The 21,672-nt window shown below is 43.9% G+C and overlaps 1 protein-coding gene across 1 annotated transcript in view; it reads right to left on the bottom strand.

The window, feature by feature from the left end:
• The window catches only part of LOC109881349 (short transient receptor potential channel 7), a 53,276-nt gene extending 35,645 nt beyond the window's left edge, over positions 1 to 17,631 (bottom strand). Inside the window, exons 1-5 of the mRNA XM_031791382.1 lie at positions 17,518 to 17,631; positions 13,618 to 13,800; positions 8,784 to 8,948; positions 6,241 to 6,457; positions 706 to 939 (exon numbers count right to left, since the gene is read on the bottom strand). Of these exons, the coding sequence (XP_031647242.1) occupies positions 706 to 939; positions 6,241 to 6,457; positions 8,784 to 8,948; positions 13,618 to 13,800; positions 17,518 to 17,631 (913 nt within the window). The remainder of the gene's footprint in view (positions 1 to 705; positions 940 to 6,240; positions 6,458 to 8,783; positions 8,949 to 13,617; positions 13,801 to 17,517) is intronic.
• Positions 17,632 to 21,672: the final 4,041 nt, after the last annotated feature.

The following is a 21,672-nucleotide window of genomic DNA, read 5'->3' as shown; positions in this document are numbered from 1 at the left end:
GATTAGAGAGACAGGGAGAGAGATATATACATTAGAGAGAGAAAGGGGAGGGAGAGAGATATCCATTAGAGAGAGAGAAAGGGGAGGGAGAGAGAGATATACATTAGCGAGAGAGAAAGGGGAGGGAGAGAGAGATATACATTAGAGAGAGAGAAAGGGGAGGGAGAGAGAGATATACATTAGAGAGAGAGAAAGGGGAGGGAGAGAGAGATATACATTAGAGAGAGAGAAAGGGGAGGGAGAGAGAGATATACATTAGAGAGAGAGAGAGTGAGGTCTTAAGGGAATACTGGACATCTTACAGCGCCGGATTGGTTCAAAACGAAGAATTTGTTTACTCATAAGCACTTTGTTTTCATCCTTTGAAAAAGACTTTCTCATTACAAAACCACCAGGAGAGATAAACACATACGCACACAGACAACTACCAGAGATCAGGGTGTGTGACTGAGTGCGTCATTGTCTGTTGGCTGTTTCAAAGTGTTTGTGTGTAAACAGTGGGGAGGCTGGCATATGCGTGTGTATGCAGACTGCGTAGCAGCTTACTTTAAACAGTCGTTGTCATAACAAACCCACACCACAAGATGACGGCAGTGATTAGGGGGCTTGAGCAGTGTACTGTGAAGGGTACTAGAGCACAGTGGCTAATGTAGACACTCGTAGAAGGGTAGAAAATGAGAATGCCAACTGTATATTTCCACGCACCGTAGGTGTAGTAGGCAACCTCAGTAGGTAGGGACGCGTTGCGGATGTCTTCGTTGGTCACAAACTGGTCTACGTACTGCTGGGCCTTGGAGGCCTTGAGGAAGGCCATGAGCCGAGCGGTGAACGATGCTACGAAGATAGACAACATGCCGAAGTCTAACACATTCCATAGGTGATTCACGTACTCTCTAGGGCCGTCCACCCAGATCTCCTTGACCTCTGACCAGATCATACCTGAAAGAGAGAGAGAGAGAGAGAGAGATGGTTGTCTGGGCCTAAACCACACAAAAACAACTCTATACACCATGGAACACAAAGCTTTTACTGTCTCATTCTGGTCTGATGTTTCTTGTCGGTTGAGAATGTCTGTATTTCCAATTTCTTTGATGAAGTCTGGGTTCCTGCTCTTTAGGCCAAAGGCAGATGACGCCTTTTCCCTAAAGAGCAGGAACCCGGAATTCATCAAAGAGATTGGAAATACAGACATTGTCAACCGATAAGAAACATGGTATAAAGTATAAAGGAGATGGACCCACTGGTTGCCCTCTAGGTTACAGAGAGCTGGTAGTCCCACCCACCAAAATACCAGGTGTGAAATAGGGAAGCGACTCAGGTGTTATGCTAATTTGTTATAGAGCAGACCTAACCCACTTTATTAAATTAGTCAAAACAGGAACATTTTACATGCGTCTAGAAATGAATAAGGACATGTTCTCAACAGAGGAAAATGTCCTCATTTCTGCTACATATATCCCCCCAATAGAATCCCCACACTTTAACTTTTTATGGCTGCAGGGGCAGTATTGAGTAGTTTGGATGAAAAGGTGCCCATTGTAAACGGCCAGCTCCTCAGTCTCAGTTGCTAATATATGCATATTATTATTAGTATTGGATAGAAAACACTCTGAAGTTTCTAAAACTGTTTGAATTATGTCTGTGAGTATAACAGAACTCATATTGCAGGCAAAAACCTGAGAAATTCCACTTCCTGTTTGGATTTTTTATGGGGGTGGCAGATTTTCAACCAAGCTCTCATTGAAATTACAGCGAGCTATGGATGAGTTTTCACTTCCTACGCCTTCCACTAGATGTCAACAATCAATAGAACTTTGTCTGATGACTCTAATGTGAGGGGGGTCGAATGACACAGGAAATAGTCACCACTGCCAAGAGTTGACCATGCTTTCACCATGTGCATTCACAGGGGAAGGACCTGTGTTCCATCGGTCATCTGAAGTCATTCTAATTCTCCGGTTGGAATGTTATTCAAGATATATGTAAACAACATTCTAAATATTGATTCAGTACATCGTTTGATATGTTTCTACTGACTGTTACGGAACTTTTTGACATTTCGTCACGTTATAGTGGACGCGCTTTGTGACTTTGGAATTGTTTACCAAACGCGCTAACCAAAGTAGCTAATTGGACATAAATAACGGAAATTTTTGAGCAAACCAAGCATTTATTGTGGACCTGGGATTCCTAGGACTGCATTCTGATGAAGTTCATCAAAGGTAAGGAAACATTTATTATGTATTTTCTGGTTTCTGTTGACTCCAACATGGCGGCTAATTTGGCTAATGTTCTGAGCTCCGTCTCAGATTATTGCATGGGTTGCTTTTTCCGTAAATGTTTTTTTGAAATCTGACACAGCGGTTGCATTAAGCAGAGGTCTATATATAATTCCATGTGTATAACTTGTATTATCATCTACATTTATGATGAGTATTTCTGTTGAAACGGTGTGGCTATGCAAAATCACTAGATGTTTTTGGAACTAGTGAATCTAATATGCCAATGTGAACTCAGATTTTTAAAATATAAATATGAACTTTATCAAACAAAACATGCATGTATTGTGTAACATGAAGTCCTATGAGTGTCATCTGATGAAGATAATTCAAGGTTAGTGATTAATTTTATCTCTATTTCTGCTTTTTGTGAATGCTATATTTCGCTGGAAAATTGCTATGCTTATTGTTATTGGTGGAGACCTAACATAATCGTTTGTAGTACTTTTGCTGAAAAGTATATTTGAAATCGGACACTTTGGTGAGATTAACAACAAGATTACCTTTAAAGTGATATAAGACACGTGTATGTTTTAGGAATTGTAATTATGAGATTTCTGTGGTTTGAATTTGGTGCCCTCTATTTTCACTGGTAGTTGTCATATCGATCCCATTAGCGGGATTGCAGCCATAACAAGTTAACGATAACAGCTTCTCCATCCTAGGCGGGGAGATCAACCATTTCCAGGCCCAGGGACATGTACTAGTCTCTGGTGACCTAAATTACAGAACTGGACAAGGTCCTGACACCTCAGCACACAGGGGGACAAACACCTACCTGGAGGTGACAGCATTCCCTCCCATATTTGCCCCCCTAGGCACAACTACGACAACATAACCAACAAAAACAGGTCACAACTCCTGCAGCTCTGTCAGATGCTGGGTATGTATATAGTCAATGGTAGGCTTTTATGGGACTTCTAAGGTAGGTACACCTATAGCTCATCTCTTGGCAGTAGTACTGTAGACTACTTTATCACTGACCTCAACCCAGAGTCTCTCAGAGCGTTCACAGTCAGCCCACTGACATCCCTACCAGATCACAGCAAAACCACACTCTACTTGAACAGAGCTATGCTCAATCTTGAGTCACAAAAATAACGGAATAATATTAAGAAATGCTATAGATGGGAGGAAAGTAGTGTGGAAATCAACCAAAAAACAATTAGGCAACATCAAATTCAAGTGAAGGTGTAAACTTGGCAGTAGAAAACCTAAACAGTATATTTGACCTCTCAGCTTCCCTATCAAATCTAAAAATGTCAAGGAGACAACCTAAGAAAATTAACAACAATGACAAATGGTTTGATGAAGAATGCAAAAACCTGAGAAAGAATATTGAAAAACCTATCCAACCAAAACATAGAGACCCAGAAAACCTGAGCCTACACCTTCACTACAGTGAATCACTAAAACAATACAGAAATACACTATGGAAAAAGAAGGAACAGCACATCAGAAATCAGCTCATGTAATTGAAGAATCCATAGAATCTAACCACTTCTGGTCAAATTTGAAAACTCGAAACAAACAACAAGAAAAGTTATCTATACAAAACAGAGATGTGGGGATAAACCACTTCTCCAATCTTTTTGTCTCTATTACAATGAACAAACAGCAAAAACATATACATGATCACATACAAAACTTAGAATCAACACATTTCTTTCCACAGGGCCAGGGCTGAGACAGGGATGCATCTTAAGCATCTTATGCATCTTAAGCCCCATATATTTTGAAGTCTTCAAAATATATATCAACGAATTAACGAAGGCACCAGAACAGTCTGCAGCACCCGGCCTCACCCTACTAGAATCTGAAGTCAAATGTCTACTGCTGATGATCTGTGCTTCTGTCCCCAAACAAGGAGGGCCTACAGCAGCACCTAGATCTTCTGCACAGATTCTGTCAGACCTGGGCCCTGACAGTAAATCTCAGTAATACAAAAATAATGGTGTTCCAAAAAAGGTCCAGTTGCCAAGACCACAAATACAAATTCCATTTAGACACCGTTGCCCTAGAGCACACAAAAAACTATAAATAACTCGGCCTAAACATCAGCGCCACAGGTAACTTCCACAAAGCTGTGAATGAGCTGAGAGACAAGGCAAGAAGGGCCTTCTATGCCATCAAAAAGAACATACAATTTGACATACCAATTAGGATCTGACCAAAAATACTTGAATCAGTTATAGAACCCATTGCCCTTTATGGTTGTGAGGGCTGGGGTCCGCTCACCAACCAAGAATTCACCAAATTGAGACTCTGCAAAAATATCCTCAGTGTACAACGTAGAACACCAAATAATGCATGCAGAGCAGAATTAGGGCGATACCCGCTAATTATCAAAATCCAGAAAAGAGCAGTTCAATTCTTCAACCACCTGAAAGGAAGCAATTCCCAAACCTTCCGTAACAAAGCCATCACCTACAGAGAAATGAACCTGGAGAAGAGCCCCCCAAGCAAGCTGGTCCTGGGCCTCTGTTTACAAACACAAACAGACCCCACAGAGCCCCAGGACAGCAACACAATAAGACCCAACCAAATCATGAGAAAAAAAATAATTACTTGACACATTGGAATGAATAAAAAAAAAAAACAGCAAACCAGAATGCTATTTGGCCCTAAACAGAGAGCACACAGTGGCAGAATACCTGACCACTGTGACTGACCCAAACTTAAGGAAATCTTTGACTATGTACAGACTCAGTGAGCATAGCCTTACTATTGAGAAAGGCCGCTGTAGGCAGACTTGGCTCTCAACATGGCTCTCAAGTATAAGAGCACAAGGTGTAACCAAGATGCAGACACAGGAGGCAAATGGTTTGAGTCTTTGATATTTATTATATTCCAAAAGGGTAGGCAAGAGAACGGTCGTGGACAGGAAAAAGGCCAAAACCAGTTCAGAGTCCAGGAGGTACAGTGTGGCAGGCAAGCTCGAGGTCAGGGCAGGCAGAATGGTCAGGCAGGCTCGAGGTCAGGGCAGGCAGAATGGTCAGGCAGGCTCGAGGTCAGGACAGGCAGAATGGTCAGGCAGGCTTGAGGTCAGGGCAGGCAGAATGGTCAGGCAGGCTCGAGGTCAGGACAGGCAGAATGGTCAGGCAGGCTCGAGGTCAGGGCAGGCAGAATGGTCAGTCAGGCTCGTGGTCAGGCAGGCTCGTGGTCAGGGCAGGCAGAATGGTCAGGCAGGCTTGAGGTCAGGGCAGGCAGAATGGTCAGGAAGGCTCGAGGTCAAGGCAGGCAGAATGGTCAGGCAGGCTCGAGGTCAGGGCAGGCAGAATGGTCAGGCAGGCTCGAGGTCAAGGCAGGCAGAATGGTCAGGCAGGCTCGAGGTCAGGGCAGGCAGAATGGTCAGGCAGGCTCGAGGTCAAGGCAGCCAGAATGGTCAGGCAGGAGGGTACAAAGTCCAGAAAACAGGCAACTAGTGAAGAACAAACACCATTGTAAATACAACCTATATTTATGTTTATTTATTTTCCCTTTTGTACTTTAACTATTTGCACACCATTACATATATATAGACATAATATGACATTTGTAATGTCTTTATTCTTTTGGAACTTTGTGAGTGTAACGTTCAGTTTCATTTTTTTTTCGTTTCACATTTGTGTATTATCTATTTCACTTGCTTTGGCAATGTAAACATATGTTTTCCATGGCAATAAAAGCCCTTAAATTGAAATGGAATAAATGTACATTTAATTGAGAGAGAGCGGGAGAGAGCGGGAGAGAGAGGGGGGAGAGAGAAAGAAGAGAGGGAGAAACCAGTGGATTTTTTTGTAATGATTGATCTTATGTTTGTGGGTACCACTCTCTTTCTTTCTCTTTTCCTATTTCTTTCTCTCCATCCGCCTTCCTTTCCTTCTTTCTCTCTTAATCCATTCCCTCACATTCTTCCTCTTACCTCCCTCATTTCCTCCCCTCTTACCTCTATCCCCTTCTCTCCCTCTCCCCTACTCACCCAGCACCCACTTCATGATCAGCATCTCCGTCCAGGAGAACTGAGTGGTCTTGACCCGGAACACCTGACGAGGGTGGTCAGTGATGGTCTCGTTGGGCAGGTTCTTGACCCCCTCAAAGCGGTCTGAGGCGTTGATGACCAGCAGGCCCAGGAAGATGGTGAAGGACACGGCGTGGGCCACAAACTTCATGAAAGGACTTCTCAGGATCTGACCCAACTAAAACAAACAGGGTCAAAAAATACAGCCTTTCTTTACACTTAGCTCATAGCTGCTTTATCTAGGAAAATGTCTACTTATTATGACTGTGATGTGGATGTCTTGCCTAGCTATCTTAAGATGAATGCACTAAGCATAAGTCCCTCTGGATAAAAGCGTTTTACTAAATGGTTCAAATGTAATTATAAGCCGTGAATGCTGATTGGCTGACAGCTGTGGTATATCAGAACATATACCACAGGTATGACAAAACATGTATTTTTACTGCTGTCATTATGTTTGTAACAAGTTTATAACAGCAACAAGGAACCTCAGGGGATTGTGGTATATGGCCAATATACCACGGCTAAGGTCTGCATCCAGGCACTCTGCGTTCCTTCGTGCTAAGAATATCCCTTAGTCGTGATATATTAGCCATATACCACAAACCATAGAGGTGCCTTATTGCTTAAATGTAATAAATCCATGTTAAATGTGTACATGATATTGCAAAGAAACAGTATCCCTGTCAGAAGGTGTCATAATAAACTGACTTAGTGGAACTAGTGTGGACTACTGTCTCTAACCTGAGGCTGAAAAACAAAACATATTCTGTTAAGTCAGACTTAGGGATCAGCGAAGTCAGAATTGGAGTCAGACTCAATACTCCTGTCAACTGAATAGAACATTTCTCCATTGGAGGGTAGCTAACAGAACTTGTATTTTATTGACCCTCTAGTGGCCCATGTCCAGAAATCAAAGTCAGAAGAGAAAACACTAAATAAGACCGTGTGTGTGAAATATGAATCTGGTTGTGTGTTCTACTATTCAGAAATAGAGACTCAGACAGGTACAGAGTGGTACACCAACACAAACACAGTTATGCTTCAGAGGGATGCAGATCGACACACTGAACATTCAAAACTATGCACTCAAAATCACAGGAACATGTATTTGTAAATATTAACATGCAAGCTTGTTCATTTAACACACAGCCATTGTGCTGTGTGCGTGTCCCACATCAACCAACAGTACATCAAGAGTGTTGATCACCACATTTACATCAGTCATATAGCACACACTCTTATCCAGAGCGACTTACAGACGCAATTAGGTGTAAGTGTCTTGCTCAGGGGCACATCGGCAGATTTGTGGGATTCGAACCAGCTGCCTTTCTGTAACTGATCCAACGCTCTAAGTACTAGACTACCTGCCGCCACATTGCCATCTTAACCAAATCAGTCAGGTGTGTGTCTTTCCCTTCTGTTTACTCTGAACAGGAACTAGCTACGTCCCAAACTGCACCATATTCCTATAATGTATTGGACTACTTTTGACCAAACGTAGTGCACTATATAGGGAGAAAATATTTGGATTCTCAGCAGATTGCGGTAGGGAGAAATCCTGCTGTACTTCTCAGTGTGGAGGGGTCTTGGCTGCCTGTGTTTTTTCTCTCTCTCTCTCTCTCTCTCTCTCTCTCTCTCTCTCTCTCTCTCTCTCTCTCTCTCTCTCTCTCTCTCTCTCTCTCTCTCTCTCTCTCTCTCTCTCTCTCTCTCTCTCTCTCTCTCTCTCTCTCTCTCTCTCTCTCTCTCCTCTCTCTCTCTCTCTCTCTCTCTCTCTCTCTCTCTCTCTCTCTCTCTCTCTCTCTCTCTCTCTCTCTCTCTCTCTCTCTCTCTCTCTCTCCTCTCTCTCTCTTCTCTCTCTCTCTCTCTCTCTCTCTCTCTCTCTCTCTCTCTCTCTCTCTCTCTCTCTCTCTCTCTCTCTCTCTCTCTCTCTCTGTCCATTTCCTCTCCTTTCTCTCTCGCTCACTCACTCACTCACTCACACTTGTGCATCCTTCTCTCCTGTCACCGTTCCCCTTCCTACCCACTTAATTCCCCTTGGCTTGCTCTTTTTATGTCCTTTCCTTTCCTTTCCGTCTCTTCAGAGGCTGTGCCAGTGTCAGAGAGGATGCTGGGAGGGACCTGCCAGTGGAGGGTAATTAAGGTTAGTGTGATATTTACAGTGTCTTCCTCCTGCTATAGGAGGAGTTGCCTCTCTAACTGTCTGTCTTCCATTGGTTAGAAATCATCTTACTAACAGCCCCTAGAACCCCCACAAGGGTATTACTGCTCCCACACGCCAGGTGTCAAACACACACACACACACACACACACACACACACACACACACACACACACACACACACACACACACACACACACACACACACACACACACACACACACACACACACACACACACACACACACACACACACACACACACACACACCTTGTCTGTGTGTGTACTTGAGCACACAGGTGTGTGTGTGTATACTGTAGGTGCGTCTGCATACATTCATTACCTTGCTGCAGGGCATGATCCAGTAGGCGAGAGCCAGGAAGGGCAGTCCCAAGCTGACCCCCAGAACGGTCCAACACTTGACTCCGATGGACTGCTGCCTCAGACCTGACAGGTTCTCATACCAGATAGTCAGCAGCTGCTGCTGGCAGTTAGGATGGGCCACAAACTACAGACAGAGAGAGGGAGAGAAGGAAACACACTTAATATAATTTGAAAACAGAGAGAGAGAGAGAGAGAGAGAGAGAGAGAGAGAGAGAGAGAGAGAGAGAGAGAGAGAGAGAGAGGGAGGGAGAGATGGAAACACACTAAATATAATTTAAAAACAGAGAGAGAGAGCGAGAGAGAGAGAGAGAGAGATGGAAACACACTAAATATAATTTAAAAACAGAGAGAGCGAGAGAGAGAGACAGAGGAGATGAAAACACACAAATATAATTTAAAAAAAGAGAGAGCGAGCGAGAGAGAGAGAGTGAGATGAAAATACACTGTCCCACACTTACATAAAGACGGCTGCTGTATATTAGCAAAGCACAAAATTCTTGCTCCTGCTGACAGGAAGTGTGGGCCATGAACTGTATAAAATCATTTTACATAAAACTACAGTCATATAGCTACAGCAGAAGCCATAGATTACAGGCAACATCTGCACTGAGCTAAAGGCTAGAGCTGCCGCTTTCAAGGAGCGGGACCCTAACCCAGAAGCTTATAAGAAATCCCGCTATGCCCTCCGACAAACCATCAAACAGGAAAAGTGTCATTACAGGACTAAGATCGAATCGTAGTAGACCGGCTCTGAAGCTCGTCGGATGTGTCAGGGCTTGAAAACCACTACAGACTACAAAGCGAAGCACAGCTGAGAGCTGCCCAGTGACACGAGCCTACCAGATGAGCTAAACTACTTCTATTCTTGCCTCGAGGCAAATAACACTGAAACATGCATGAGAGCACCAGCTGTTCCGGAAAACTGTGTGATCACGCCCTCCACAGCCAATGTGAGAAGACCTTTAAACAAGTCAACATTCACAAGGCTGCAGGTCCAGACGGATAACCAGGACGTGTACTGCGATTATGCGCTGACCAGTTGGCATTTTCAAACTTCACTGACAATTCAACCTCTCCTTGTCCGAGTCTGTCATACCAATATGTTTTAAGCAGACCACCATAGTCCCTGTGCCCAAGAACACTAAGGTAACCTGCCTAAATGACTACCATCCCGTACCACTCACGTCTGTAGCCATGAAGTGCTTTGAAATGTCTGGTCATGGCTCACATCAACACCATTATCCGGGAATCCCTAGACCTACTCCAATTTGCATACCGACAGATTTGCACATCGACAGATGATGAATCTCTATTGCACTCCACACTGCCCTTTCCCACCTTGACAAAAGGAACACCTATGTCAGAACGCTATTCATTGACTACATTTCAGCGTTCAATACCACAGTGCCATCAAAGCTCATCAATAAGCTAAGGATCCTGGGACTAAACACCTCCTTCTGCAACTGGATCTTGGTCTTCCTGTTGGGCAGCCCCCAGGTGATAAGGGTAGGTAACAACACATCCGCCACGCTGATCCTCAACACAGGGGCTCCTCAGGGGTGCGTGCTTAGTCCCCTCCTGTACTCCCTGTTCACTCATGACTACACGGCCAGGCACACCATCATTAAGTTTGCCTATGACACAACAGTGGTAGGCCTGATCACCGACAACGACGAGACAGCCTTTAGGGAGGTCGTCAGAGACCTGGCTGTGTGGTGCCAGGACAACAACCTCTCCCGCAACGTGATCAAGACAAAGGAGATGATTGCGGACTGCAGGAGAAAGAGGACCAAGCACACCCACATTCTCATCGACTGGGCTGTAGTGGAGCTGGTTGAGAGCTTCAAGTTCCTTGGTGTCAACATCACCAACAAACTAACATGGTCCAAGCACACCAAGCCAGTTGTGAAGATGGCACGACAAAACCTATTCCCCCTCAGGAGACTGAAAAGGTTTGGCATGGGTCCTCAGCTCCTCAAAATGTTCAACAGCTGCACCATCGAGAGAATCATTGCATCACTGCCTGGTATGGCAACTGCTCGGCCTCCGACCGCAAGGCACTACTGAGGGTAGTGTGTACGGCCCAGTACATCACTGGGGCCAAGTTTCCTGCCATCCAGGACCTCTATACCAGCTGGTATCAGAGGAAGGCCCTAAAAATGGTCAAAGACTCCAGCCACTCTAGTCATAGACTATTCTCTCTGCTACCGCATAGCAAGCGGTAGCAGAGAACACCTAATCAAATGGCCTGAACACCTAATCAAATGGCCACCCAGACTATTTACATCACCCCCCACCCCCCTCTTTTAGACCGCTGCTACTCTCTGTTGTTATCATCTATACATAGTCACTTTAATAACTCTCCCTACATGTACATATTAACTCAACTAACCGGTGCCCCTGGACATAGACTCTGTACAGGTATCCCCTTGTATATAGTCTTGCTATTGTTATTTTACTGCGGCTTTAATTACTTGTTATTTTTTTTCTTATTCTTATTCATATTTTTTTTAAACTCCACTGTTGGTTAGCGACTCGTAAGTAAGCATTTCACTGTTATATTCGGCACGTGACTAATACAATTCGATTTGATTGAGCAATAAACGAGCCAAGAATAAAGGTTCAGTCAGTTCCCTGCAGTCAAGTTGGATACAAATCACAAACATTTGCAGGCAAATTCCAACTTTTAAAATAATTTTAACTCTTCAAGCAGTGCACCATAGGAAAGGTCTGCACTTTAAATGGATCTGTTGTTCCTGTCAGCTATTCTCCGTCTGTAATGACTAATAATAGTTCATCATTTCGTGGGTGCTTATATTTGTCCTGTTTAACACATGCACAATTGTGCATAATATAATAATATCTGTGATTTGGAAATGTCCATACACTACACTCTACTGTGTCCCTGGATGCTTCCAGACAGGCTGGAGTATACATTATTATGGCTTAGATGATATGAGACCTGATGGTACTAATGTCTCATGATGTTTCAATACAGGATGATCAACCATAAGGTCAGATAAACATGCATACGTTTATTGTTGAACTGTGTGTGTATGAGTGTGTGTTTGTGTGTGTCAGTCTCTGTGAGTCCCTGGTAATGAAGGGAGAGTTGATGTGGTTTGACATTTAGCTGAAACACTTCTGGTATGAGAGGGATAAGCACTCTGAGACAGGCTCGATAGTCTGATATTTACAAACGCTACCAGGCCTTGGGACACACACACACACACACACACACACACACACACGAGATGTGTGTGCTGCATCACTACTGCAATACTACATCACTGATTCAATGCTCTCCCTGAATTGTCTAGATTGAACCTAAATCCAAATTTCCGCATACAATTACAGCAGTTAACAATAAGGTCCAACAGACAAATGCAGTCAAATGCTTTATGTACAATCAATGCTATCCAGTGGTGTAAAGTACTTAAGCAAAAATATTTTAAAATACTACTTAAGTAGTTTTTGGGGTTATCTGTACTTCACTTCACTATTTATATTTTTGACAACTTTTACTTTTACTTCACTACATTCCTAATGAAAATGATGTACATTTGATGTACCCTGACACCCAAAAGTGTCACACCCTGATCTGTTTCACCTGTCTTTGTGCTTGTCTCCACCCCCTCCAGGTGTTGCCCATCTTCCCTATTATCCCCAGTGTATTTACACCTGTGTTCTCTGTTTGTCTGTTGCCAGTTTGTTTTGTTCGTCAAGCCTACCAGTGGTTTTCCCCTTGCACCTATCTTGTTATAGTTCCTGTTTTCTAGTTTTCCTGGTTTTGAGCATTTCTGCCTGCCCTGATCCTGAGCCTACCTGCCATTCTGTACCTTGTCACACCACCCTAGATTATTGACCTCTGCCTGCCCTGACCCCGAGACTGCCTGCAGTTCTGTTCTTTATGGACTCTGATCTGGATTACTGACCTCTGCCTGCCCTTGACCTGTCATTTTGCCTGCCCCCTGTTCTAGTATTACACTTTTGTTACTTTGACATCTGGTTCTTCTCCTGAAACGTGATACAAAAGTACTCATTACTTTTTGAATGCTTGGCAGGACAGGAAAATGGTCCAATTCAAGCACAAAGAACATCCCTGGTCATCCCTACTATGTCTGATTTGATGGTGTCACGCCCTGACCATAGAGAGCCCTTGGTTCTCTATGGTGTAGTAGGTCAGGGTGTGACTAGGGGGTGTTCTACTTAAAATGTTCTAAGTTTTGTATGGTTCCCAATTAGAGGCAGCTGGTAATCGTTGCCTATAATTGGGGATCATATTTAGGTAGCCATTTTCCCACCTGTGTTTGTGGGATATTGTTTTGTGTTTGTGCATGTACACCACTACTTTCACGTTTCGTTATTGGTTTATTGTTTAAAGTTTCACCGTAATAAAGATGTGGAACTTCCATCACGCTGCGCCTTGGTCCGCTCACTACGACGATCGTGACAGATGGACTCACTAAACACATGCTTCGCTTGTAAATGATATCTGAGTGTTGGAGCTTGGCTGTGGCAAACTGTTAATAAAAAAAAATGAAAATATGGCCATCTGGTTTGCTTAATATAAGGAATTTGAAATGATTTATACTTGTACTTTTACTGTTGATACTTAAGTAATTTTTTTAGGTATCTTTACTTTTACTCAAGTGTGAAAATTGGGTACTTTTTACACCACTGATGCGTTCAGATAAATACTGGCATGTAAACTAAAACAAAATGTAATGTTAGTCATTTACAACAGTGTCAAGCAATGCAGTCAGGTTGCAGTCCTGGTTAGGGTTTCTCACCTTTTTGACCTCATATTTAATGGCCAGTTTGACGCGTTCGAGGCAGGGCCGGTTGTTTTCGCTGGGCGGGGCATTGTCCATGTCACCGTTCAAGATGGCCTCCACCTCCTCTGTGTCTCTGCACTGGTCCAACACCCCCACGACAAAGTCCTTACACTGCATGGACAACTTCCTGTAGTCATTCTATTGAGAGAGAGAAAGGAAGTGAGGGGGAGGTTGAATGGTGGGAGGATAGAGATTGTGGCCGAGAAAGAGGGACACATGAAAATAGCAAGGATGGAAAGAGAGGAGAGAAAAGGGGAGACAGAAGGAAAGAGATATGAATCAAATTTATTTATATACCCCTTCTTACATCAGCTGATATATCAAAGTGCTGTACAGAAACCCAGCCTAAAACCCCAAACAGCAAGCAATGCAGGTGTAGAAGCACGGTGGCGCGGAAAAACTCCCTAGCAAGGCCGAAACCTAGGAAGAAACCTAGAGAGGAACCAGGCTATGAGGGGTGGCCAGTCCTCTTCTGGCTGTGCCGGGTGGAGATTATAACAGAACATGGCCAAGGTGTTCAAATGTTCATAAATGACCAGCGTGGTCAAATAATAATAATCACAGTAGTTGTCGAGGGTGCAGAAAGTCAGCACCTCAGGAGTAAATGTCAGTTGGCTTTTCATAGCCGATCATTAAGAGTATCTCTACCACTCCTGCTGTCTCTAGAGAGTTGAAAATAGCAGGTCTGGGACAGACAGGTAGCACGTCTGGTGAACAGGTCAGGGTTCCATAGCTGCAGGCAGAACAGTTGAAACTGGAGCAGCAGCATGGCCAGGTGGACTTGGGCCAGCAAGGAGTCATCATGCCAGGTAGTCATGAGGCATGGTCCTAGGGCTCAGGTCCTCCGAGAGAAAGAAAGAAAGAAATAATTAGAGAGAACATACTTAAATTCACACCGGACACCAGATAAGACAGGAGAAATACTCCAGATATAACAGACTGACCCTAGCCCCCCGACACAAACTACTGCAGCATAAATACTGGAGGCTATTAAAGAGCAACTGAAAGATATGAACAACTTCTCTGATAGAAAACAGTCTATGTGGAATCAATATTGGGGGAGGGGGGGGTTCTACTAAGTTATATGGAATTGTTTTAAGAAGGTCAAACTAACAATCATTTAGCTGATGATTTGAAGTGTTAAAAAAAATTGAGAAAAAACATGCTGAAAACTGCTGTTCACAAATGCTCTCCATCCAACCTCACTGAGCTCGAGCTGTTTTGCAAGGAGGAATGGGAAAAAATGTCAGTCTCTCGATGTGCAAAACTGATAGAGACATACCCCAAGCGACTTACAGCTGTAATCGCAGCAAAAGGTGGCGCTACAAAGTATTAACTTAAGGGGGCTGAATCATTTTGCACACCCAATTTTTCACGTTTTTGATTTGTTAAAAAAGTTTGAAATATCCAATAAATGTCATTCCACTTCATGATTGTGTCCCACTTGTTGTTGATTCTTCACAAAAAAAATACAGTTTTATATCTTTATGTTTGAAGCCTGAAATGTGGCAAAAGGTTGCAAAGTTCAAGGGGGCCGAATACTTTCGCAAGGCACTGTATACTCCAGTTATATGTTCAACTGCTACCGGGGGACCTTCTGATCAGTCTTCTGAGGCCTGTGGGCGTCCTAGAGTCAAACCGACATGTGAGTGTCTCATAGTAGTGTGTAGCCCAAACTGCTCAGACACCAGACAGAAGTTGGCAGATCAGCTGTACCAACTTCAGACAAGTCCCAAGATGCTTGTGGGGGTCATAGAGAACACACACCATCGTGTTAGTGAGAGGTCATAATAGTTTGTAGGCCAAACCATTCGGACGCTCTGGTAGAGTAGACCACTCTGGCTTGGTCACCTTTCACCGCAGATGGTGTTATATAGGCGGATGTTGTCAATACAATGCAAAACAGATATCTCTAGTTTAAACTGACATATTTTTATGGGTAATTTTTATTATGTTTATAATATTTCCGCGGGGTGCGGACATCGACCTTAGAGTTAATAGGATAATTTTGGTCATAAAGTCAGACTTCTCCAAAAGTGAGATCTGTAAGACCATTTGGAAAAGATTGTATGTCACATAATGAAAGGTACTGAGATTTCCTTGGGTTGGGTTCATTTCAATCCTTCCCACAGCTCGCAGCACCAAAGTAATCATTCATTTGGAGTGCAGCTGCACACGACCCAATCATATTACCCATGGTCAATTTGGTTTGACATCTGATATCCATATGTGGGGATAGTAAGGGACCATCAGTAAATGACACAATGTACATGCAACAATATTTTTAAATGTCAATAGCTTAAAACATCAAGAACATTTCAATGACTTAAAAACCTCTAACCAACTCTAAATTGTAAAAAATAATCTACAAATATTGAAAGAATTTAATAAGACTAAAAGATGTGCAACATGAAAATATTGTTCCATTTACACTGAGCAATTTATTGATGATCCCTAACTATCCCCATAGATACGCTATCCAAAGTATTACCAACTTTGCCACGGTCACCCATGGTTGACTGAAACTAATTGGGGGAAAAAGTTGACTAGCTTCCTAGCTAGCCTAGGCTACTTCCAGAAACAAGACCTGGTTAGACTGTTTCTAGATGGGGGAGTGACTATTTGGGTTTCTATTTTGGCATAGTGAAAGTACAAACACTTCCCTCGTTACAACACACACACAAGAAACACGCACGTCAAAGCACACCTCCAAGACTCAAACATTTCTCTCAGTCGCATTTCCTAATGAGGAAAATTGAAACCCAGGCTAAATCAGGAATTTCAGACCCCCCTTAAAGGTGCAGAAGATAAGGAGAAGCGAGAGATTAGTGGTAGAATGTTCCTGTAGAGGGAGAGAAGAGAGAGATGAATGGTAGAATGTTCCTGTAGAGGGAAAGAAGAGAGAGATGAGAGTGGTAGAATGTTCCTGTAGAGGGAGAGAAGAGAGAGATGAGAGTGGTAGAATATTCCTGTAGAGGGAGAAAAGAGAGAGATGAGAGGTAGAATGTTCCTGTAGAGGGAGAGAAGAGAGAGGTGAGAGTGGTAGAATGTTCCTGTGGAGGGAGAGAAGAGAGAGATGAGAGTGGTAGAATGTTCCTGTGGAGGGAGAGAAGAGAGAGATGAGAGTGGTAGAATGTTCCTGTGGAGGGAGAGAAGAGAGAGATGAGTGGTAGAATGTTCCTGTAGAGGGAGAGAAGAGAGAGATGAGTGGTAGAATGTTCCTGTAGAGGGAGAGAAGAGAGAGATGAGAGTGGTAGAATGTTCCTGTAGAGGGAGAGAAGAGAGAGATGAGAGTGGTAGAATGTTCCTGTAGAGGGAGAGAAGAGAGAGATGAGTGGTAGAATTTTCCTGTAGAGGGAGAAAAGAGAGAGATGAATGGTAGAATGTTCCTGTAGAGAGATGAGTGGTATAAAGTTCCTGTGCAGCTAGTGTTTGTATAATGACTTGACTAGCCGTTGGAAAACCAGGTGCAGCTCTGGAGACAATTTCACAGCTTTCAGCTCTGACATCACACTCCCCCTCTCCTTCTCTCCCATCCCTTCATATTGTGCCATCTCTCTTTCACATAAACATTTTGATTTATTTTCCAAACACTCCCTCTCCCTCTCTAAACCCCAAATATCTCTTCCTGTATCTCTTCCTATCTCATTCTTATATTTCTCTGCCTCGTTCATCCATTCACCCATTGCTCCTTCTTCCATCCTTCCATACTCCTGCCTCCTTATGTGCTCCCTTGAACCCCACAGAGCTCTGCAGGCCAGTGCTTGAGGTCCCTCAGATATGCTAACACACACATAAACACTCATAAACAAACAACCACACACCCACAAATTCAAGCTTGACACATGCACTCACCCCCACTAGCAGCACCATACCACCAAGTAAAACTCTCAGTATGTTGTCTATCACTAGCAGCACCATATCACCAAGTAAAACTCTCAGTCTGTTGTCTATCACTAGCAGCACCATATCGCCAAGTAAAACTCTCAGTATGTTGTCTATCACTAGCAGCACCATATCACCAAGTAAAACCTTCAGTATGTTGTCTATCACTAGCAGCACCATATCACCAAGTAAAACCTTCAGTATGTTGTCTATCACTAGCAGCACCATATCACCATGTAAAACTCTCAGTATGTTGTCTATCACTAGCAGCACCATATCACCAAGTAAACTCTCAGTATGGTGTCTATCACTAGCAGCACCATATCACCAAGTAAAACTCTCAGTATGGTGTCTATCACTAGCAGCACCATATCACCAAGTAAAACTCTCAGTATGTGGAAATATAATTGGTGAATAAAAGGTGACTCGGATTCTGATGAAGGGGAGGAGCCAGGTTAAAGAGGATTTTTAAGCCTTGAAACAATTGAAACATTGATCATGTATGTGTGAATTAAGGTGATTCTGATTCATTGATACTGAGTGTGTGTATGCATGTGTGTCTGTCTGTCCTGTCCAGGGGCACTACAGGAGAGCGATGGACCTGTCTAGCCGGTCGGGGGACAGACAACGCCAAACTAATGTAAGATGAATGTGGGACTTGTTACAAATGATCTGCATCAAATTCACAGCATCAAAAGGAACACACATCTAACATTATGACCCTAGTCTTATCTCTACCATAGACACATTGTCTGCTACAATCCCTATCCCTAACATTAGGACCACATTGTGTGTTGTCCCTATCACCTTAACCCACTTGGACAATACATGACACCTTGTCAGCATCACCCGGGACAACAGTGGGGCGGCAGCGTAGCCTTGTGGTTAGAGTGTTGGACTAGTAACCGAAAGGTTGCAAGTTCGAGCCCCGAGCAAGTTCGAGCCCGGAGGTACAAATCTGGCGTTCTGCCCCTGAACAAGGCAGTTAACCCACTGTTCTTAGGCTGTCATTGAAAATAAGAATTTGTTCTTATCTGACTTGCCTAGTTAAATAAAAACAGGGCTTATACTGCACACAAACACTGCAGAGGGCAATGACATCACTGGTGGCAACAGCACCTGTTAGATTCATCATGTCCTTCCTTTCATTGAAATAGAGGTTAGAGAGAGGGAAAGATAGAGGGAGGATGAGAGGGAGGAGAGAGTGAGAGGGAGAGAGCTGGAGGAAGAGAGGGAGGAGAGAGTGAGAGGGAGGGAGAGAGATGGAGGATGAGAGGGAGGAGAGAGTGAGAGGGAGAGAGAAGATGGAGGATGAGAGGGAGGAGAGTGAGAGGGAGAGAGAAGATGGAGGATGAGAGGGAGGAGAGAGTGAGAGGGAGGAGAGAGTGAGAGGGAGAGAGAAGATGGAGGATGAGAGGGGGGAGAGAGAAGATGGAGGATGAGAGGGAGGAGAGAGTGAGAGGGAGAGAGATGGAGGAAGAGAGGGAGGTTAGAGTGAGAGGGAGAGAGAAGATGGAGGATGAGAGGGAGGAGAGAGTGAGAGGGAGAGAGATGGAGGAAGAGAGGGAGGAGAGAGTGAGAGATGGAGGAAGAGAGGGAGGAGAGAGTGAGAGGGAGAGAGATGGAGGAAGAGAGGGAGGAGAGAGTGAGAGGGAGAGAGATGGAGGATGAGAGGGAGGAGAGAGTGAGAGGGAGAGAGATGGAGGATGAGAGGGAGGAGAGAGTGAGAGGGAGAGAGATGGAGGATGAGAGGGAGGAGAGAGTGAGAGGGAGAGAGATGGAGGATGAGAGGGAGGTTAGCGTGAGAGGGAGAGAGATGGAGGATGAGAGGGAGGTTAGCGTGAGAGGGAGAGAGATGGAGGATGAGATGGAGGATGAGAGGGAGGAGAGGGTGAGAGGGAGAGAGATGGAGGAAGAGAGGGAGGAGAGAGTGAGAGGGAGAGAGATGGAGGATGAGAGGGAGGAGAGAGTGAGATGGAGGATGAGAGGGAGGAGAGAGTGAGAGGGAGAGAGATGGAGGATGAGAGGGAGGAGAGAGTGAGAGGGAGAGAGATGGAGGATGAGAGGGAGGTTAGAGGGAGAGAGATGGAGGATGAGAGGGAGGTTAGAGTGAGAGAGATGGAGGATGAGAGGGAGGAGAGGGAGAGAGAAGATGGGAGAGGGAGGTTAGAGTGAGAGGGAGAGAGAAGATTGGAGAGGGAGAGGGAGGAGAGAGAGCGAAACAGGTTATAATGAATGTGTAATGAGAGAGATGGAGAGTAATGGAACTACATCCCCCAGGAGACTAATTCTCATTTACAGTTCTGGGAAGCAGACAGACAGACAGCTCTAGTCACGACAAATGCCGACCCAAGCACCCGTCTGGACTGCACCCTTCTCCTCCCTTTACCTGACCCCCCCAATGCCAAAATATTCCCCTCTGCCTCCCCTCCCATAGTTTCTGGGCTTAAATCATGATCCCGTCCTTGTGGCTGTATATCCCACACTGCAGCATGAAACTCAAGACCCAATTGTGTGCTGTTAACATGTTAACGTGTGTACAGTATGAGTGTATACAGTGCCTTGGGAAAGTATTCAGACCCCTTGACTTTATCCACATTTTGTTATGTGACAGCCTTATTCTAAAATTATTCGACATTTTTATTCATCAATCTACACACAATACCCCATAATGACAAAGTAAAAACAGGTTTTCAGAAAAATATTTATGATGAAATATCACATTTACATAAGTATTCAGACCCTTTGGCAGCGATTACAGCCTCGAGTCTTCTTGGGTATGACGCTACAAGCTTAGCACACCTTTATTTGGGGAGTTTCTCCCATTCTTCTATGTAGATCCTCTCAAATCCTCTCAAAGGATCAAACAGATCCTCTGATGGGGAGTGTCGCTGCACAGCTATTTTCAGGTCTCTACTGACATGTTAGATCGTGTTCCAAGTCTGGGGTCTGGCTGGGCCACTCAAGAACATTCAGAGTCCCGAAGCCACTCCTGCGTTGTCTTGGCTGTGTGCTTAGGGTCATTGTCCTGTTGGAAGGTGAACCTTCACCCCAGTCTAAGGCCAAGAACGCTCTGGAGCAGGTTTACATCAAGGATCTCTCTATACTTTGCTCCAATCATCTTTCTCTTGATCCTGACTAGTCTCCCAGTCCCTGCCGCTGAAAAACATCCCCACAGCATGATGCTGCCACCACCATGCTTCACCGTAGGGAAGGTGCCTGGTTTCCTCCAGACGTGGCGCTTGGTATTCAGGCCAAAGAGTTCCATCTTGGTTTCATCAGACCAGAGAATCTTGTTTCTTATAGTCAGAGTCCTTTAGGTGTCTTTTAGCAAACTCAAAGCAAGCTGTCATGTGCCTTTAACTGAGGAGTTGGTCAGTTTGGTCGGGCGGCCAGCTCTAGGAAGAGTCTTGGTGGTTCCAAACTTCTTTCATTTAAGAATGATGGAGGTCACTGTGTTCTTGGGAACCTTCAATGCTGTAGAAATGTTTGAGTACCCTTCCCCAGATCTGTGCCACGACACAATCCTACTCGGAGCTCTAAGGACAATTCCTTCAACCTCATGGCTTGGTTTATGCTCTGAAATGCACTGTCAACTGTGGGACCTTATAGACAGGTGTGTGCCTTTCCAAATCATGTCCAATCAATTTAATTGACCACGGGTGGACTCCAATCAAGTTGTAGAAACATCTCAAGGATGATCAATGGAAACAGGATGCACCTGAGCTAAATTTGGAGTTTCACAACAAAGGGTCTGAATCCTTTAGTAAAGAAGATATATATATATATATTTTTTAAATAATTTTGCAAACATTTCTAAAAAACCTGTTTTCTCTTTGTCATTATGGGGTATTGTGTGTAGATTGATGAGGATTTTTTATTTATTTAATCCATTTTAGAATAAGGATGTAACGTAACATAATGTGGGAAAAGGGGTCTGAATACTTTCTGAATGCACCTGGTGTATGTGTGTGTAGAAGTAGTGAGTCAGAAAAGCAAACCAGCCTCAGTCCTGAGCCAAAGACTCCTAGCAGAGAAGATCAATCATTACAGCAGAAAATCCCACTGGCTATATATATATATATATATATATATATATATATATATATATATATATATATATAT

The sequence above is a fragment of the Oncorhynchus kisutch genome, linkage group LG15 (genome assembly GCF_002021735.2).
Source record: "Oncorhynchus kisutch isolate 150728-3 linkage group LG15, Okis_V2, whole genome shotgun sequence".
NCBI lineage: Eukaryota > Metazoa > Chordata > Actinopteri > Salmoniformes > Salmonidae > Oncorhynchus > Oncorhynchus kisutch.
This window is presented reverse-complemented; position numbering and strand designations above follow the sequence as displayed.